This window comes from Oreochromis aureus, linkage group 6, assembly GCF_013358895.1.
Source record: "Oreochromis aureus strain Israel breed Guangdong linkage group 6, ZZ_aureus, whole genome shotgun sequence".
Classification (NCBI taxonomy): Eukaryota; Metazoa; Chordata; class Actinopteri; order Cichliformes; family Cichlidae; genus Oreochromis; species Oreochromis aureus.
The window spans coordinates 9,885,064-9,905,335 of NC_052947.1; the positions used below are offsets into that span (position 1 = coordinate 9,885,064).

Below are 20,272 nucleotides of genomic sequence, written 5' to 3' on the forward strand. Positions count from 1 at the left end.
ACATTCACTGTCTACAGCGAGAGTGCATTTATCTTCAAGTTGCCGAGCTTCTCAGTTCAAAACAAAACATAGTTTTTTCCCCCCAATAGAGCAGGATGACTTTTTAAAGGCCAATAAATTAAAGCCCTTTGATGCCCTTTTTTAAAAGGAAAAAGAAAAACATGCCATAATAGTCCATCTTTAAAGTCTTGTAGGTAAAGTTCTGTACCAGAGGATAATGTAAATCTTACTAGTACTTTTAGATATTCAAAGTGCTGACGGCTTATCTCAGCAGGATGAAAATAATTTGCCTGCAGTCCTTTTGAAAACATGTGAAACAAACATGATAAGAATCAGCTTGTCGTGATGCTGCAGCAGTGTGTGAGGACAAACCAAGTCGTTTTGCATATTTTGCACATTCTGACATTCTCGGTAGAGCAAGAAACCTGAATTTGTAGTTTTTTTTAATGTGTCTGACAGACAATCCATCTCTATCTTGGTAACAGGTGGAGTTCACCTTGTCTAAACAACTGAAGCAGTGCAGCCAGTGAAGTGCTTTCAAAATGCAATCAAGGGATTGTCTGGACTTTCTGCTTCTGTTTGTTTTGTGCTGTTTGCTAACCCCCACCCTCAGTCGTTCAATCTAAACTATAATCCAACCAGATTACAGCAAATGCTTAGACTTTTTAGTGAAACTATTTGTTTGAGCTCTGACTCTTAACTTTATAAAGTGGGCTGAATTTGCTGATGATGCAACACAGTTAGTAGTTTTTTTTTTCACTACAGGGAACAAATCTCTCTTCTCTTTCTCATATTCTAAAAGTGCCGCGGAGGATTATAACTGAGATGAAAGGGAAAATTTCCCAGCTGAACCACACAGCTGCATTTTAATATATGGCATAAAAAGTTTGTCACCAAATATGACAGTTTGACATTATGAACAGAGCTGACATCTTTGACTGAGATTTATGCAGATGGAAAATAATATTTGATCTATTATAGTACATCTTACAACACTGTGATTGCAGCCATTCCCCAACTCTCTGTGAATGGTACTCATGGCCATTGATCAGTGTTCTTTGATCAGTGGGTTTTGGTCAGTGATTGTTGATCAATGGTCATGGGAATTTGCATAATTATGATTAAGGAACTGACCTCACAGCCCATTGTTCCTTCAGTGGGCTGGTTTCAGTCATTATGCAAATGTACTGTTTATAAGGTTTGGGGAAACCTGCAGTCAGCTGAGACTGAAGAAGTCACTTGGATGAGTGACGAAACGTTTCTCCCACAAAACGCTACGTCCAGATGAACAGATTCAACTTTTGGAGATTATAGTACAGACTTTCCCTTTAAGTGCACCCACAGGCTCTTGGGTTTCCTTGCGACTAATAAGAAGGTGGCAAGAAGAGAAAACCGAACCCCCGGAGAAAATTTCACGACTTTTGCGTCAATCGCAACATGGCAACATAAGGACACAGACTTCCGCAGAGAAGCTTTCAAAATAAAACTTTCCCGCGTCATATATATTAATAAATGAAACGCTGTGTCCTAGAATTTTGTGGAAATTCGTGATTTGAGTGGATTCCCACGTAGAATATCGCTATATCATGATAAATACGAGGCTGAATGACTATTAAAACACGAATAGTTTATTTTTAAAATTTCAAATCAGATTTTTTCCGGTACGTGTTCACTCCATCAGCCCAGCTTGATTATTAAACTTCAAGCTGTTTCGATTTGGAAAAGCGAGTCGCCGCTCGAGTCGCAATCAGAGAGGAGAGAGGCACGAAGGGAGAGAACAACCTGATCCAGCGGATGAACGAGAGTGCGAGTGCCCGGAGGAGGAACAGACACGCAGCCAAGCACGAGACATAAAAGAGCCGCTATCAACGAGAAATACGCTCGGGTTTTGCAGTTAGATAAACCTCGCTGGGATGAGAATAATCTGACTTTTATTTCACAGCAGAGTCCAGAGAATTACGCACGACGCAAGTCCAAGGTGAACCAACTTTTACGCACGGACCTTTGGAGATGTGGGACTCAAAATGTAACTATGAAGTTGCATCATTGTTACATTTAACTGCAGTTTTGGAGCGAGAACTTGCGATTTAATCAGTTTTACTGGATTTTTTCTTTCTTATCCAGAAAGTGGACGAATCGAACACCTTGGCACACGCGCACGAATCTTTTTATTTGCATATTTGGAGGACGTTTTTTGGACTGTCTTTTGCATTACATGCTGATATAACAGGAACTGTGTAGCTGCATTTTTTGTTGTTTCCCAACGTTACGCACTTATCGCACTGTAAGGTACCCTTGACGTATTCCGAGTTTTCCAAAAAAGCGGTATGGACAGAGTCAGACGTCTAGCCTGCGCGTGAGTCACCGTGAGCAAACATTTGGACATTTGGCGCTTGTAGGCAGTGACACATTGGGGATATTTAACAGTGCGTGCTTTGCACCAGAGGTCAGCACACGACACCGGGAGGACGCTCGGTGCAGCCGGGGGATTGGACACCGAAGTGCTAAATGCCCAGCCGGTCGCTTGCGGCTCCTCTGGCTGGGCGGAAACATGAGGTCCTTGGTCCTGGTGCTGCTGGTGGCTGCGCTTTTAGCGGCCCGTCTCCGGCTCGGCAGCGCTGAGGTAAGACTTTGGGACGTGCCGGTAAATATTTACGAGAGGACACGGGTTAAGAATCAATATAGTCGCACTGTTGATTTAAGGATGATGGAGGTAGTAAGACCGAGGTGATCTGTCTAGAAAAGCAACCGCAACAAAATGAATCTTGATTTAAGATTGGTATTTTGATTAGTAGCAAAACTTTTGTCAGCTTTTTTTTTTTTTTTTTTTTTAAATTTAATGGCTTAAACATTTCTGTCTGCGTGGGAAAAATGGTTGGCTTTAGGGCCCCCCGTGAGACATCCAGGACACACTGAGAAGCCTGCAAAAGGTCATGAGTTTGAAACCATTAGCACGTAGATGTTTTGGATGGGACTGGCAGGGATATCTTTCCTATTCTGATCGTTACTAACCTGAGAATACAGTTTTCCAAAGGTAGGATCTAATATCAGTGAACACAACAGTCAACACGGTTGTGAGTTCATGTTCAGACTTAGATATATCACATAGTGAGCCAATTAGAATTCTTGACTTGTGAGTAAGTGTTTGACATATATTATTCCCTGAGGTGATTCTACGAATGGTGGGTGGATGTTTTCTGTTACACATTATGGGCCAAGTAAAAGAGAAAATGTACAGTTTGTGTGTTTATGTGGGAGAACCTGTGCATGAGTCTGTTCAATTATCTCTCAGTGCCTCTGCAGCTTGTGCAATATCTGCTTCTCTCTCTGTAACGTTTCGAGAAGGTCATATTCCAGATGTATTGAGAGTAACAGTGTCACAGAGAGAGCGGGAAAGCCATGTTGAGGGTGGGCCTTGGCTAGTGGCCCAGCATCAGGAGTTATACCAGTCTAAGGAGCTGGAGCCAAAATCCATCCATCAACATGGCTGTTGTTTTTGTTGTCACGGCAATTGCACCAAGGGCTTATGTCGCCACACCTTTAAAATCATCTTTCTATGGAATTGATTCTTTAAGGATACCCATTTTTCCAGCTGCTATATATATCTCTGCGAACAGAAACGTATAGTTGGCCAAATAAACACTGTACATGTATAATTACAGTAAAAAACAAACATAATGTGTAAATATCTTATACATATATAGTAGTTGTAATCATTTGGACTTGCTGGGGACCACTTTAGCACATAATCATGATCAGAAGAATATTTAACCAGCTGGGACTTCCAATTACGAGATGGTGCACAAGTGTTTCGCAGCGTCATTCATTTGTTTCCCTGGAGCCCTGGAAAAAAAGAATTCACATCTAAATCACAAAAAATGTTGGCACCTTCAAAACACCCCGTGAGTGTTATTTGATTAAGGTCAAGCTACATTTTTAGCTGTGCTTAAACTCAACGATTAAGTTGATGCAAGAAATATAGTGTCACAGTTACCATGCCAAAAGATCTAGCCCAGTGTTGCATGAATGTCACACTTAATCGTGTTAACACTTCTATTCAGGATAGCCTCCTACATGGTTAGCTCTGTCCAAGGCAACTCAGTACATGCATATATGCAGTATATATATCGTATGCGTTGTAATACCGTTGAGGTGAATGAAAGTGTGAGTAGACCTTAGTTGACCTGAAATTTTGTGTTATCTCCTTTTTACCAATCGCAGGTTCTCTTCCTCAAAAGCACGTCATCCTGTAAGAGTTGGAACCAACAAATGGAGTCTTCCTTTATACACTTAGAACATTTTATCTCATACTCTGAAAACGAAGCCTTCAGCGCTGCACAGTTCATCTTTGACAGTGTGCTACTGCTTCAGGGGTTTAGTAACTTCACTGTGTTGAACCCGAGTACAGTGGGAGTTAAATTTGTGGCCCCTAGTTTGTAGGCCAGTCATTATAAGCATTAGCACACTCGGGTTAATTAGCATTATGAATTTACTTGTTAAGTCAGTGTATCTCTCAGTGTTTGGCCCACTCGTTGCAAAAGGACATCTTTGGCTGTCTTAGTTTGGTCACATCTGTCGGTGGAAAACACTTCACTCACACGCAGGTAATCCAGCTACATCGTGACACTGCAGGTTGATGTCATCAGTAAAACACGAAATCTTTATTTTAATTTATGTGGCAAGAATTGTTTTTCTGCTTGCTGTTGAGGGTAATGCAGTCAAACTGTCACTTCTTTTGCATCATCATGCATCAAACAGGTACAAGTGTGAATGCACACACAGAGTTGTTACATTTCATTTTTTTTTAAATCCACTTAAATGGAACTGGAGTCAAATACACAAAAGCCCCCACGCATCAGGTCAGACCTTAATTCTTTCATCTTCTGCTGTTCAAATCACAGATGCTGATTGGTGGCTCCTGAACAGGTTGTTGTCTATTGTCTCTGCGGGCGAGCGGGGATGATTTGCTGCTGCTGCCTGTCGGCTTGATCCATTTTACATAAGAACAACAACTAATCTGCCAGGGATTTCATGGACTTTGTGTGCCGTGTAGCGGTGTGTGTATTTCTGTGTGTGTGTGTGTGTGTGTGCACATCTGGATACGTGACCGGGCGTAGCTGTGTATGTGTTAGCGGACATATGCGCTTGTGTTTTTTTGTTTTTTTTGTATTTGTGTGTACTGCAGAGGGGTTATGCCTCTGAGTGAGTGCATGTGTGTCAAATAGAAAAAGTGCAGTGGCACATAAGAGTATTTGTTTGTAAGCCTGTGCAGTTCATTTTTAGAGAAAAAACACAGACTTCACAGAATTTTATGTAATGCAGAATGAAAATGAAAAACAATGGAAATATTGTAGACTGTATATAAAAGATGGTGGTAACACGTTGTTTTGTGGGCTACCATTGGAGGATTCACTTCTAGCTTTTTAAGATGATTGCATTAAAACCACCTCTAATATAGTTCAGTTTATTTTTGCAGTATTTTTCCATTTGGTGATGTTTTCTTAAGTTACAGTGTTTTTGACCTCTCAGGGCCACCGTAACAATAATAATAATAATAATAATAATAATGATGATAATAATAATGATATATTGATCCCCGTGGGGAAATTCCTCTCTGTATTTCACCTATTCACTCAGTGAAGCAGTGGGCAGCCACCAATCTAGCACCCGGGGAGCAGTATGTAGGGACGGTACCTTGCTCAGGGATACCTCGGGGTAGCTGTTCAGTGGATTCAGCTCCCTGACCTTCCAATCATGGGGCCACTACTCTACCTACTGAGCTATCCCATAAGGATAAAAAAAAAGTTAATAAAGTAGCAGTCAGGCTTTTACTTTGAAACAGGTTACTAGCCCCTTACATAGTGAAGACTTATCCTGAGCAGTGGCGCTATTTATGCTGTTGAAGTCTATTATTATTATTTTATCATTAATTCAACTGTATTTGCAGTGAAATGTTTAAAACTGCTTGGGCAGAACTGCCAGGACAAAATCCAAACAAGACTACTGAGACAAAGAGAAGCAGCAGCTGACAAGTGAGGAGCTGAGAGGAAAGACTATCTCTCAATTCTGTTTGACAAGTGATTAAATAGCTAATTAAGTTATTATTTCCTCCTTTTGGTTACTGTGCGAATAATGTGTCTGTAGAAGAACTCCCTTGAGTTTTCAGTGCACTTTGATTAATTTATTGCGCAACGTGCAAACACAAGATTCACTTAAAAACCACCAAATTATAGAAGTGGCACTTGCTGTAATGATCAGACTTGTGTAGCTGCAGTCACTTTGTTCATATCTCTTCCTCCTTCTTATTCTTCCCATCTCAGCTCATCTCTTCTCCCGCCTGTCCGCTCCCCTTTGTCCTCATGTTGGCTCTCCATCCATCATCTGTACCCTCATCTCTGCAGTGACGGTTGGATTGTGTGTGGGTGTTGGGTGGCGGTCGTGATCTTTGTATTCGGCTTGTTTGTATATTTGTGCCTAAGTGAGAGTTCCCACTGGTCTCTTCAAGTCTATCAGTTTATGCAGTAGTAAGTTGGCAGTCTGCCTCATCTTTGATAAAAGGAGGCATGTGTTGTGATACCACGGCGTGATTATGAGTCAGTAGTCACAGATATAGATTTGCTGTTATTTTGTGTTTATTTTTTTCCAGGGTCTGTGCTTCTGATTGCGTGTGTGTGCGTGTGTGTGTGTGAGAGAGCAGTCAGCTGGCTCCATAATTACATTCCATTACACTTCGCCTTTCTCCTCAAACATTCCATGCAGACTCTTTGCCTTCCAGGCTTCCTCCCAGGCCCCATGCAGTGTGTTATCATGAATGTGTGTATGACCTCCTCGTGGACCATGACATCCTATATACGCTTATTTTAACCCATACGCTCTGCCACACACACTCAACAGAAAATAGATTTGTATAAGACAGGATAGCTATTTATTGTGGTGAGCGTTTTGAGCGATTTTCTGCTCAAACCACTGTTTTTAACTTGTCCTCTCATTCGTATTCTTTATTTTTTAACCAGGGGGTTGGTTGTTGCATGTCCAAGTGAGAAACTATTCCCTGTCTCGCTGCTCTGCTCTCTAATTTCTCTGTGAGTGTTTGTGCCTGCATGTGTTTGTGTGCATTTGCAATTAGCACTAGGGCTGTAATGATAGCTTCTTGCATAGTGGAAACAGCCTGTGTGAGTGCAAGTGCGTGGCAGGGCTCGCTGGACAAATTTGGCAGACAGTTAAGTGGTTAAGCATCTGTACATAAACGGGAAAAGAGGGGGCGAGGTTGTGTGTGTAAGAGACTGTGAGTGTGTGTATGTGTGTTTGCTTAACTAGGTCAGCCAATGGCTCGTGAAAGTCATCCAGGTGTCCTGAGACATCAACGCCCACAAAGCAGACAGAAGGAGACAAAAGAACAGAAAGCTAGTTGGGGAAATGAACGTATAGGAGGCTAAGAAATGATGATAAAAGAAATCATTCTGGATCAGACAGAGGATAGATTTTAAACAGGTGATCATCCTTAGGAAAACATTGATTTTAATTTGAATTCAGTTTTATTTATATAACGCCAAATCACAACAGAAGTCTCCTCAGGGAGCTTTATATTGTAAAGACCCTACAATAATACAGAGAAAACCCCCTATTATGAAGCACTTGGTGACAGTGGGAAGGAAAAACTCCTTTTTAACAGGAAGAAGCATGTTGCAGATCCCAGCTCAGAGAGGGGAAGCCACCTACTGTGACCGGTTGGGGGTGAGGAGAAGGAGATGATACACTGACTAATTTGTTTAGTCTCATAGTTTATACAGTCATATCTGTCAGCTCATCTGAGAGACAGTTTTGGTATATTCATGACAAAAAAAGTGATGGAGAACCTTTTTGGCAACAAACAGGCAAACAAATAAAAACCACAGTGATCACTGAGCCTACTGTCATCAGGTAGTTCGAGAAGGAACTAGGCCACTGCACTGCCTCTTAGCTTTGTTTTGAAGCTTTAGAAAATCTTGTCCACTGATGGTGAACTTGGATTTGGCTAATTGCAGGTTCAGCAGCCCAGCAGGGCCTTACCTGGGAGGGTAGGGTTTCAATTGCTTGTTAAGTCCGTATTGACTTATTTTTAGCCTGCATGAAGCAAGTGTAACACCCTTTGGTGTCTGGTGGGAAAGGCTTAGAAGGTGAAATATGGAGATGGAAGGTTCTTTATTGTGATGGTAAATGTGGACTGATTCTTGTGTGGTGCTCTTCTACTCTTTTATACAACGTCTCTCATAAACACGCACATTCATACAAGGATTCTTTATCTGTGTCCAAGTGCTTTCTATTAAACGTTCACACTCTGGTGAACAACTCAGGATCTTGCCCAAGGATACTTTAGCACGTTGACTGGAGGAGCCAGTCGAACCACCAACCTTCTAATTAACAGATGAGCTGCTCTCCCTCTTCTAGATGTCTGCAGCATTAACACAGCTGTTCCAGACTTACAGCTGTCAGTCTGAGTTTAAGCCCTCTTCAAATTGTATCGCAAATCAAATATAATCAGAGTGAAGATTAGGGATGGGTATCGAAAACCGGTTCTTGTTGAGAACCGGTTCCCACTGTTTCAATTCCTTGGAATCATTTGCCATTTTTGCAAACGATTCCCTTATCGATTCCAGTCGCCCCGAATGACGTCACCACGTTGCGGAGCGTCGGAGCGTACCTGGCAGGAAACACGGCGCCTAAGCAGCTCAAACGCTTAAAAGTTTGTTTATACTTTACGAGAACGGATGACAACAGGGCAACTTGCAATACTTGTAAAGTAGATATTTCATTAAGGGAGGAAACACTACGAATATGCAAAAGCATTTGCTCACAAAACACGCAATGAACTTAAATGAATGTCTTTAATTCCACTCCGGACTCGTGAATCTCAACCCAGCAGCAGCAGCGGTAACGTTTGCACGTCATCTCCCGTTAATGCGGCAGGTAAATAATCAACTAACAGTGCATGTTATGTTAGCGCGATCTGCTTTATTACAAAACCTGCCATTGTGCATTTAGGTGACCATGATGAGAGAGACAGACAGAGTCTGGCTGGCGCTCGCTGGCAGTTGTCGCTGCAGTCCACCGGTAGCGTCTCTTTTCAGGCCCGAATGTCACCGAGCAGTGACTAGTTTGTGGTCAAAACCTTGCAGCCATTTGCCACAGCAGATGGTAAGTGAATGTGTTTAATTGTAGGCAGGGACATTACTGGATATTCTTGTGTAATTGCTACCAAATAATTTATGTTATACTTTGTTATTGCTACAGAAGAATATTTATTTTATTATTTTACGTTTACAATTTTCCCCGGGGACCCTGTGACACCCCATTGAAGAGCCGTAGGCTGTGGATCTCTTAAGATCTCACTGTTGGGTTTGTAAGGCCATGTTACTCCTAAATTTCTATCTTGTTGAAAGAGAAGATATAAAACAGTTCTAAGCTAATCGACCTTAATGTTCTCCTTTTTAAAAACAAGAATCGATAAGAGAATCGATAAAGAATCGAATCGTTAAACAGAATCGAAAATGGAATCGGAATCGTTAAAATCTTATCAATACCCATCCCTAGTGAAGATCTTAATCTTTGCACTTGTGTGTGTGTAAAAACCTAACACGGGTGCTCCTAACAACATTAATGATGCTTCTGTTCTATTATGGTGCAGAATTTTAACTGAAAACGGCTGCTTTGAAAGGTAGAAAGGAATAAAGCATTTATTAAAGCAGAGAGGGTGCACTGATGATGCCCCTCGAGTCCACCTCATCAGAAAGATCGGTTTACTGTTAAAATCATAAGAAACATCTCAAGTTTGGGGACCTTTGCATTTGCAAATAAGGTTCACAAAACCATAGGAAACACATTGAGAAATTGGACAGTAAATCTGTAAAGACACAAGTCTGGTTTTACATAAAACTCACCTGACTAGCTGTCAGGAGAGATCCTGATCCTGATCGCTGCTGCAGTTGAAGTGTTCACGGGAGATAAAACGGATAATATAAACACGTTTACGGCCACACATTTTTTCATCATCATTAAAGCGATAGTATCTACTTTGTTGCTTTCATTTTCCCGCCTCTCTCTGAGAGTTATCCACATGCTCGTAACACTGCCTGATTTGTTTTGGCATTTTTCTGGCATGTGACACTATGAAGTGTTATTCCAACTGCTTGGAGATAGCGCGAACTTAGAGCCAACCAAAGCAAAATGTGCCAATGACTTCTGAGTCATCCGCCTTTGATCTCGATAAAGAAACCACAAGGGTTTAAAAACAGCCACGCTGAATCCGTAATGACATCGTGCAGTACTTTTCATTAAAACTTCATTCATTATTACATGACTTCTCTCTCTCTTTATTTTTTATTTTTTTGAGTGATAATGAGATTTCTTGCGTAACTTGAAGGATATTTTTCATTCCTTTTTGTGTTGTTTTATAACACAAACTTCATGGTTTAGGCTGGTGGACTGCAACTGAACTAAAAGAACAAAAATGGTCAGGACTGATTCAGAGAAAAGAGGAAAATAGTCCTTGTGGGTGAACGGCCAAGGACGGAGCAACAAACACCAATCACAACCATCATTTCCTTTGATGGAGGAAGCGAAAGTGGAGCAAATTTCGACTGGAGATCAAGGAGTGAGATATTGTACGCCAGCCCTCGTGTCTCTCTCAATCCGCCAGTGCACAATTCTGTCTAGTTGTGTAACTGTTGTGACACATTTGCAACTGTCTTCTGCTGTTTCATGCACGTCAATCCTCTTGCTCGTTTGGCATTGTGGGAAATAATCACCCAAATTAATCGACGATCCGAAATCTTTAAAGCACAGCGAGCCCGTGTATTCATGGTGTATATGTGTGGTGCTGTTTTCCCATGAGTGCATTCTTTCCTCTACAAAGAGGACACTCCCTGCCTCCTGTGTAAAATAATAACTGTGCCACAGTTCAGGGTCAGGCTCTTGGACTTGAAGCCCAGACTAGACCTGCATTTCCTTCCCAAACAAGACATCCAGCTAATTGCAATTCAAGATTGAGTTTAGCCCTCGAACAGCCAATAAAGTTCTTGTGCTGGTGGTGGAGTCGTGCAGGTTTTGTGACAAAGCATTTGACACCAGCTTTGTTTCACTAGCAAAATATCCAAGCTGCTAATTGAGAAGGAAAGAAAGGGCAGTTTAGGTTTGACTTGTAGAGCTATCTCCTGATAGGCAAACATGCAAAGTGAGAAGAAACTGCCTTAAAGCAGATATCATTGTTTACAGATCCCAGGCAGTACTTCTTTATATATCTTTATATGAACATATGAAGCACCTCAAGTCATTTCCCTTACCTAAACATGCCTCAACCTTTAGCAAACTATGTGACAAGAAGGACGATGTATTTGGTGTAGAAGTCCTGATTTGGGATACACATCAGTTAAGCTTCCCATGATGCACTGAGTGTATCTTCTTGACTCACCTCTTTTCATTCTCCGTGAGTTTATACACTACTCTGCATTTAGTCATTAGTTTTTTATCATTCATCTCTGGCTCTCTTCCACATGGTTCTGCCAGAGGTTTCTGCCTGTTAAAAGGGATTTTTTCCTTCCCACTGTCACAAAGTGCCTGCTCACTGGGGGGATATCTGTTGTTGAGGTTTTGTCTCTCTTTAGGGTTTGAATTGAATAGAATTCAATATCACTTTGATTAGCGGTTTGGAAATCTTGCGTATCAAAGTCACTGTGAGAAAGATGCTGAAATTCAAAAACCTCCTCCATGTAGCCATGCGTGTTCCATTTGGCGTAGGGCTTACCTCACAATAGAAGTTGTTTCCAAACAAATTATTATGATATATTACAAATGACTGTGTTTGTCTCAACAGGGGGATCCACTCCCTTCATCTCTGGTCGACCTGGTGAGGAACTCTCCCATCTCCTCTGTGGAAGACCTGAAGCTGCTTCTGCAGGAGGAGACTGATGCAATAGGTACTAATGACCACAACTCACATATGCACACACACACATATACAGAAAGCAATAAGACTGACGTGGAGGAGGTAAGCATTTGGGTGTACTCACAGAGCAGTTTGATGACAAGAGGAAAGATGGGAGGAGAGAGTAGCAGTGACCTTGTGTGTTTGACAAACTGAAAAGGAGAGAGAGAGAGAAGCCTTCAACACAAGGTCACTACATTGTTCTCCTGCTCTGGATTCCTCTCCTGGTTTTGAGTTATGGATGTTTGTATAACAGACACAGACCTCCCCCCGCTATGCCTCCACCCTCAAACAGAGTCCAAACTAAGTTGCCCACAAATGTGCACCAGCGGGTGATTAAAAAATTAATTATAGTCCTACCCTTTAGAGGACTCAAGTCACAGATACATATATTAATAGACGGATCTTTGATCATTCCATAATACATAAATAAAGCAGTGACATAACGTAAACCACAGAGAGGAACCAGCAATGGGAAGGATGCTCAGAAACAGGACACGAGGAAGTGACTCAAAGTTTGTTTTTATGGTAGATCAAACTATTTTTTCCCTTTTTTGGCTGAAGCCAGTTATTTTTTGAGTTTTAGTTTTATCAAGATTCTGAGATGACGAAGTACGAATGAATCATTTTACTGCATATTTTTTTTAAATTTTTTAAGCAATGCGAGTGTTCAAATTTAATTGTTCAGCATCTTAAATTCTGTCATGACTCAGTGGATGTTGGAACTCTGCTTTGGTCTATCTTATTTAAGTTTGCTTTGTTCCAAACTTGAATCACTGAATTTTTGTCTGGTACTACCAAATGGTTAACGTTTGGGCTTTTTCCTGCACAAATAGGGTACAAAAGTTGTTTGACATCTTCAGAATGAGTGACGTAAGCCGGAGCTGTACTTTGTATTTAATGCAAATTATCCAATAAACTTTTATTGTGTATTGTATCAATACACAATAATAAACAATAATGCTGTGTTTAAAATCAATGAGGCAAAGAGTTGAAAAACGTTTTCAGTGACTGCTTTATGATGCGAAACTGGCGTAAACACCATCATGTGAAATGCTATTGTTACCATTCTTTTTGTTAGCTAAAATGCTAGCAAGGCTAGTATTGTTACTGTTAGCATTTAGGCACACGTTCATTAGCATTATGCTATGCTCAGAAATATATTTTTCTCAGTTTTGCATTTTCCATTTTCTTTGCAGAAGAGTTTCTTGTTATCGCTGTGTAAATATATGTACTCACTTTAATAAAAACACGAAAGTCTTGGCCCTCAGAAAGAGATTTAACATGACATAAAATGATATCAGACTTAGCAGAATGAGCTATACAGCCTGCTGGCTAGCCGGCTAGCAAAAATTAAATGAGTCAGATATTAATATATGAATGAGGACAACAAGATTCAGCTCTCCAATCCAATTAGAAACAAACAAATATTCAGATAAAATGAGAAATTAGCTTCTGAGAACATAACGATCTGCTCTCTGTCTGAACCAGGCAATTAATTTGTGCTGCCAAATAGCACTTCATACATTAATGTACTGCACGTAGACACACAGAGTAGCCACATGCAATCTATACCCAGGGATATAATTAGGGCTTAGAGGGTAGAGTGTGAAATGACGACATATGTGAGAGTGCAAACATACGCTCACAGTTCCATGCATGAACTATATTTAACTACTCATATCTCGCCTCAACAGTATTCTTGACAGCAGTGAGATAAATTGTAGCAGAAAATAGCCTAATTGTTTTAGTGGAGGAAAAAAATGGCTTCCTTTGTGTAGTGAACAATGCGTTTGGCTAAAAACTGCCCTAACGGACTTGCATGTTATACAGGCTTTCTGTTGCCTGTGAAAGTGCTTGCTTAATTTTACCCAAGATTGCTTTTAAGTTCACTGCTAACTCTCATCTTTTGATCCCCTCTCCTTTCTTCTCTTCTAGAAGAGGAAGAGGACGTGCATGATATAATCCCAAACCGCACCCATGGTCGCTATATTAGAAGTCTTGGTAAGTTTCTGCATCTACCTTTTTATCCCTCAAAATAATTTTTTTTTACCTCGTATGCTAGTTCTACTATAAGTCACACATTCATCCTTGCCTTTGCCTCTCTTCTCTCCTAACAGTGGAGGCGCAGCCAGCCCAGCAGGCGGCCTGTAAAGTGCGAACAGAGGTGATGGAAGTAACGAGGTCTATGCTAGATCGCCGCAATGCCAACTTCCTATTGTGGCCGCCATGTGTGGAGGTGCAGCGATGTTCAGGCTGCTGCAACAGTCCACGGATGGAGTGTGTCCCTACAGTCACCTCCACCAGATACCTACAGGTATGCAGATCAGGCAGCTGCCATTAATGACTTCAGGGAGTAACTGAGTTTACCTACTTCAAGTCACGAGTGGTTAATATTGTCTAATATATGGTTTTGGATGCACATTTACAAAATTATATAACATATTAGCCAGTTTAAAGGAGTACAAAGGCTAAAAGCTGCCCTAAGGTCTGTGTTGTGATTTTTATATGATTGTCTGAAGTAACTTAGACTGACATTGTTAATTTACATTTGCAACCTGAGTCTATGCATGACGCTTAAAGAACAGGTAAATCAACATTTTTTTTCTTTTTAAAAAGAGAAAACAAGTCTTGACTAGGATCCATCAAATAGCCTGGAAATGCTAACGTGTCTGAAAGTGTCAACAGCAGTTAGAGCTCATTCAAAAACTTCCTCATTACAAATACAGAAATAATTTCATAGTTTAGTTTCTGTATTTCTGATTTTTTTTTTTATCACAATCAGTTGTGCTAATTTTTTGATCTTTTTCCACCTTTTTTTGCCAGGTGATAAAGATTCAGTACATTAACAGGAAGGCCCATTATGAAAAAGCCATCATCTCAGTGGAAGATCACGTCAGCTGCAGGTGCCAGAGCCTGTCCTCCTTTTCCTCTTCATCTGTTCCCTCTAACCCCGTTCCTCCTCCACCTCCCCCACAACAGCCGCCACCTTCCTCCCACGTTCCCCGGCCCGTTCAGCCCCCTTCACCCAAGACTCAGACCTCCAAGGCTGACCTCCATCGCCACGATGACCTAAAGTACAACCAGCAGCATTACGGTCCTGAAGAGCGTGAGCCGGCGGTGAGGCAGTGGCAGCATGGCAGTTACACCCACCTTGTACACCTGACCCAGCCCAGGGTGCATCAGATACCCCAACCTGGGTTGCTCAGGCCGGTCAGCAGCTGGCCATCTGAAGCGAGGGCGGAGCACAGTGTCATGGGAAGTACACAGCAAGTGGGGCACGGGAGTGGGTTTGAAGGGAGCAGGGAGGAAAGCGGTGTGCATACATCAAACAGTGGGGGCCAAGTGCATCACCCCGATCACACAAAGAGGCAGCAACAGTTGTTAGAGCATCAGCAAAGGCAGCAGTATCAGCATCATCACCAGTCACATTATCCACAGCAGTACAACCACGGAGCAACGGAGGACCGAGAGCTGAGGACGCAGTATCGCCTCAACGCTCCCCAGTCAGACAGTGCCTCACCCCCTGCCAGCCAAACCGAGCCACCCAAATTTGAAGAAACCACCACCCTTCCATTAACAACCATTCAGAAAGACTTTGTGACCAGCCAAAAAAGTATAGAGGTCACAAATCACAAACAGGCTGAGACTGAAACAGCCAGTCAAAAAGAAGGGAACGAGAGGGAGGAAAGTGGCTCAGCCAACAGCGGGGACTCGGCCGCCGCAGAGCTGGCCAATCAGGGGAAGAAAAAAGACTCTAATGTGACCGGTGAGGACGGTCGCTTAACAGAGGCAGAAAGGAGGCAGAAACTTCTGGAGCTGGTACAGAGAGAACCGAATGAGCAGACTCATCTGCTTCATCCTCACCAGAGACCAAAGCCAACTACATTTAAAACAGGTACTGTTCAAATATGTGTGTGTGTGTGTGTGTGTGTGTGTGTGTGTGTGTGTGTGTGTGTGTGTGTGTGTGTGTGTAAACAGCATTTTTGGAAACTGAATTCAAAAACCAAAGTGTTTTTTTAAATACATTTTTAAGTGAAAGGTGTGAAAAGCAAACACACTGCTGGACAGATCTATGGATACACACCACCACCCTGGATGTGTGGATTGTACTCAGTGTTAACAATCATTTTAGTTTTCACTGGAAAGACATATCTTGGTGGCCAGTGCTCTGTTTTTTCATATTTTGCACCTTTAATAAACATGGATCAGGATCCACATTAAAATCTAGTCGGCTCTTTCTTTACTCGTGTTCCACCACTCCAGCAAGTTGCATGCAATTTGACAGTCAAACAAACAAATGCCACCTGTCACACAACTCCGCTGTAAGTTTTGCCTCGCGCGCGTTCCCAGGCAGGAAGCAGCTCAGAGTACATGTATGACTAAACAACATGGCCACATGTGTCCTGCCATTCTTCCTCAATCCCCTGAGAGCTCTGCAGTCAGAAGGCTGAACTTCTGACTGTGGGAAAACCTGCAGGCAGCCACAGGCTTTGTTACACAGGCTTCAAAGTTATCTGGTGCCCTTCAGGGTACAATTGGAGCCACTGCACAAGTTCTACACCTTGTATTTGCTTCACTTAATTGTACAATAAAACTTGTAACAAACTTGGCTAAACAACTGCAGAAAAAAGTTGACTCATTTTGTTTCTACTGCCTGTTTTATCTCTTCCAGCTTCCTCTACGGCGGCTCCTATTTCGCCTTCAGCCCGTAAGGCTCCGTTTCGTCCCGCCTCGCCACGCCGCAGGAGGAAGCACCGCAAACGCATCAGCAAAGCAGCCATGAGAGTTATGATCATGTAAACCTGCAAGGTAAGATCAAGGAGACAGACAGAGGGTTAAGAGAGAGGTGAATGTAAAGCTTTGTAGAAAGGACAATATTGTTTAACGTGAGGGTGGTAGTCTGTGCATTGGTACTTGGAATTCTTATCGGCTGACTGGATGCTGGGATCGCTGATAAAATAATTGAGCCGTTATTTTAATTACTAGTGTTAATATTTTGTTCGATAAAACGATAAATATAAAAATTCTGAAATCCATCTGCCACTGCTGGGTTCTGTCAATAATTAGTAATACAGGAATTTATCCATATTTAGTCTTCAGAGTTTCGTGGCAGCCAGCATTTAAACCAGCAGCAGACTTCAAAAGCTAATAAGCAGATATAACAAAACAGAAATTTGGTAAAAGTAAGGGCAAACCTGTGATGTAGGGATATGCAACGTACACTGTACCCCCGAGAGTTATTAGGTAAATACTATATCAGTGTAGACAAAAAGTTGACAATGAACGTATGTGACTTATCCGACTGTTCTTTTGCTTTTCTAACAGGAAGATTTCAGCCAGAAACATTGCTCCAAAGGAATGTGGAAACACCAGAAGAATGGGTTTCTTAAACGTTGGACAGTCCAGACTGTGTGGACAGAGCTGAGGGTGCAAACAGTGCTGCTGTTTTCAATGGACGGCTTCACATGGAGTCACCCGCTCCAGAGATGCCGCAGCCCATCCAGCGTTAAGGATTTTATAAAAGTGCAATCATATGAACTCTGTGGACCAGAGGGTGTTTGACACACTGGATTTCATTTGGTTGAACCACAAGTCCAGCTGATCTGGACTGATGAGTGGAAGTGTGTGAGGTGCTGAAACAGACTCGACTGGCGATCTCTTTTTGCAGTTTGCAGCCATTGATTGGCGACTGTAACACCTTATACTTCTATCTTGTGGTTCATCAGATGGAGAACCCGACTTGGACTTGCAAGTTATGTGTATGGGTCTCAATTTGAAACTGGAGACGTGGAGAACTGGATTTCTACACTGGGGTGACAACTGGAAACTGCAGAGTGCAGCTCAGGCCTCAATGCCAAACCTTACTGTTATCCTAAAATGTCTGATGTTATCTAACACTGGAGTAGCCATACACTGACCATACAACACTGACTTTAGAGAAGTGCTCTACCGTGTACTGTAGCTAAATGTACTGGAAAATATCGATAACCTGCTCATTTTGTACTACTGCCAGATCAAAATGGAATGGAATAACAGCTAAATGCCTGCTTAGATAACCTGCTATGAATATCCACATTAAAGACCTGGCCTGTTAGAGATCGCTGTGAGCCAGTTATAGCCAACACTGTATTGTATAAATGCTTTTAGAAAATGATCTCCACGGGGAAAAAGAAAACTTTTATTTCTTAACTTATTTAAAAAAGGGGGGATGTGAAATCCTCTGGTTCTCAAGTGTAATTATTGTTGTTTGAGATTATAATTATTGGTTGTACAACTGTCACTGTAATGAATGTTATTTTTAATATAAAATAAAAATATTGAAGGAATATTTTGTTTTCACTTGACTGTTCATGCATGCATGTGTTTCTAAAAGGACGTGAATGCATGCCTAATACAAGTGCACGTTCACGTGCATGTTCAGCTGTGTGCATGCGCTAATAAATCAGACCGAACAGCTAATCTTCACCCTATGACTGCACCTCCTGCAGCTCTGTCATGCAAAGCAAGGTAGGGGTCAGCAGAAATGTCTGGTTGCTATAGCAACTCGTGGACGGCCATGTCAACAGAGGAGTATCGTATGGTGAAAGAGAGACGAGGGAGGGAGGGTGTCAGTGCAGGAATGGCCAGAAGATGAACGACAAGGGAGGGAGCGGGTGAGGGCTCAGCTGGGGGTGGAGTGGAGCAGAAATGGCATCAGAGAAAAAACAAGAAGAGAGAAAGAGCTGGAATCCAAACAGAAAAAAAGGAAATTTGAGTAGTAAAATAATCAACTCATTGAACTATACAGTTGTGAAACTATAGCAAGTAGAGACGGCAACATGGAGACTCGTTATAAAGATGATTTAAGAAAGAGAAGCAGTTTAAATGTCATTCTCTTGTGTAACAGGGGTTTCCCCCTGGAAAGCTAATTCGGTCAGCAAATTCTCTTCTTTAAGGACGATGACTCAGCATGTGCTTTACCAGGACCTGACATGTATAAACACTTCATAATAGCCTACATGCGGCAAATTTGCCTTGGACATGGGCTGCAAATCTAAGTTTGAAGATTACTGTGTTTAGCTGTATTTAGTATAGTAATAAACAAGATATTGCATGTTTTCAACACAAAAAAAAGTAAAATCAAGGGAGAAAGGCAAAACAGTCTTTGCACTTCCTCTAGAACATTCCCACATAAACCAGAGGGTGTACCTCAGTCATTGTAACCAGGAAAGTTCTTAATTGAATTCCAACACAAAGGCCCACTTCCAGACTGGCTCCTACATACCTCCCACTCAATAATGTAGTGTAACTCTCTGGTTTCACACTTGTGGCTTTGGAGGGTCTCTTAGGTAAGGAGCAGGGCGAAACAACACAAGCCTCCACTTTCTCTGACAGAAACAGAAACCCAGTCAGTGTCTCCTGCAGTATTATACAACTAGAAGATGGATCTTCATTGATCTAAGGGAAAACACATCTGTTCAGTTTCAATTTCATTCTCACGTTTTCTTTTCACCTTTCTTACTATTTCGTAGCAATCCTTATAAGAACAGCAAAAATTGCTATGTATATTTAAATATATTTGTGCTGCATTTAATGCATCTACTCCTTTGTGTAATGAGGAACAGAAGCACCATGCCGATCGACTGAGATTTGCCAGAACACCAATCTTGCTAGTCTGTTACTGGTGCCCTATTCTCTTGCAATGGTCTGTGGTCACCACCTGTACCACCTCTTGCTGATTGATTGATGGACTTATGCTTCTTAATTGGCCAGGTTCTTGTAAGATTTATTAGTAGTGGACAAAAACCAGGTGTTACACCTTCAAAGAACATCATTAGTAAACAGCCATCAAATCAATAAAGGCTCAGGCTTTATAACTCACTCCCGTTCAAGGCTAGTAGGTTACTTAATGTGGCAGACTTGCCATGTAAATGTGGAGGAGTGAGATGGTGTAGGGCCTTGTTTGGATGTGGGCCATAGACAGCAAAGGCTGCACTGAGCAGAAGCAATGGCATGTTTGTTCCTCGACTGAGGCGAGTAAAATGAAGACAATGGTTTTTCTGAGAAACAGACAAGGAGTTGTGGATGCTGATGTTCTCCCATCCACCCATCGTGTTCAAAACAACCTGTGAGAACAAGCAAACAAAATAACAAAGCAGAAAAAAAAATGTGGCTCAAGCAAACATAAATAAAAAGGTGCAAGGTGCCATTATTTATGTGCTAATACTCCTTCATTCTTACAAATTCAGATAAACGTGTTGTGGACTATGACTCGGAAACAAAGTTTTATTCTGCTCGGAAATCAGTCATGTTGGTTATAAGGTTTGCTCT

The 20,272-nt window shown here is 41.7% G+C and overlaps 1 protein-coding gene across 1 annotated transcript; it reads left to right on the plus strand.

The window, feature by feature from the left end:
- The first annotated feature begins 1,740 nt into the window (after window positions 1-1,740).
- On the plus strand, window positions 1,741-18,282 carry si:ch211-79m20.1. The gene is made up of 7 exons (XM_031730051.2): window positions 1,741-2,623; window positions 11,849-11,951; window positions 13,898-13,963; window positions 14,080-14,276; window positions 14,786-15,857; window positions 16,635-16,771; window positions 17,288-18,282. The coding sequence occupies exons 1-6, from the start codon at window positions 2,552-2,554 to the stop codon at window positions 16,760-16,762; spliced, it is 1,638 nt and encodes a 545-aa protein (XP_031585911.1). The 5' UTR covers window positions 1,741-2,551; the 3' UTR covers window positions 16,763-16,771; window positions 17,288-18,282.
- The last annotated feature ends 1,990 nt before the right edge of the window (window positions 18,283-20,272 follow it).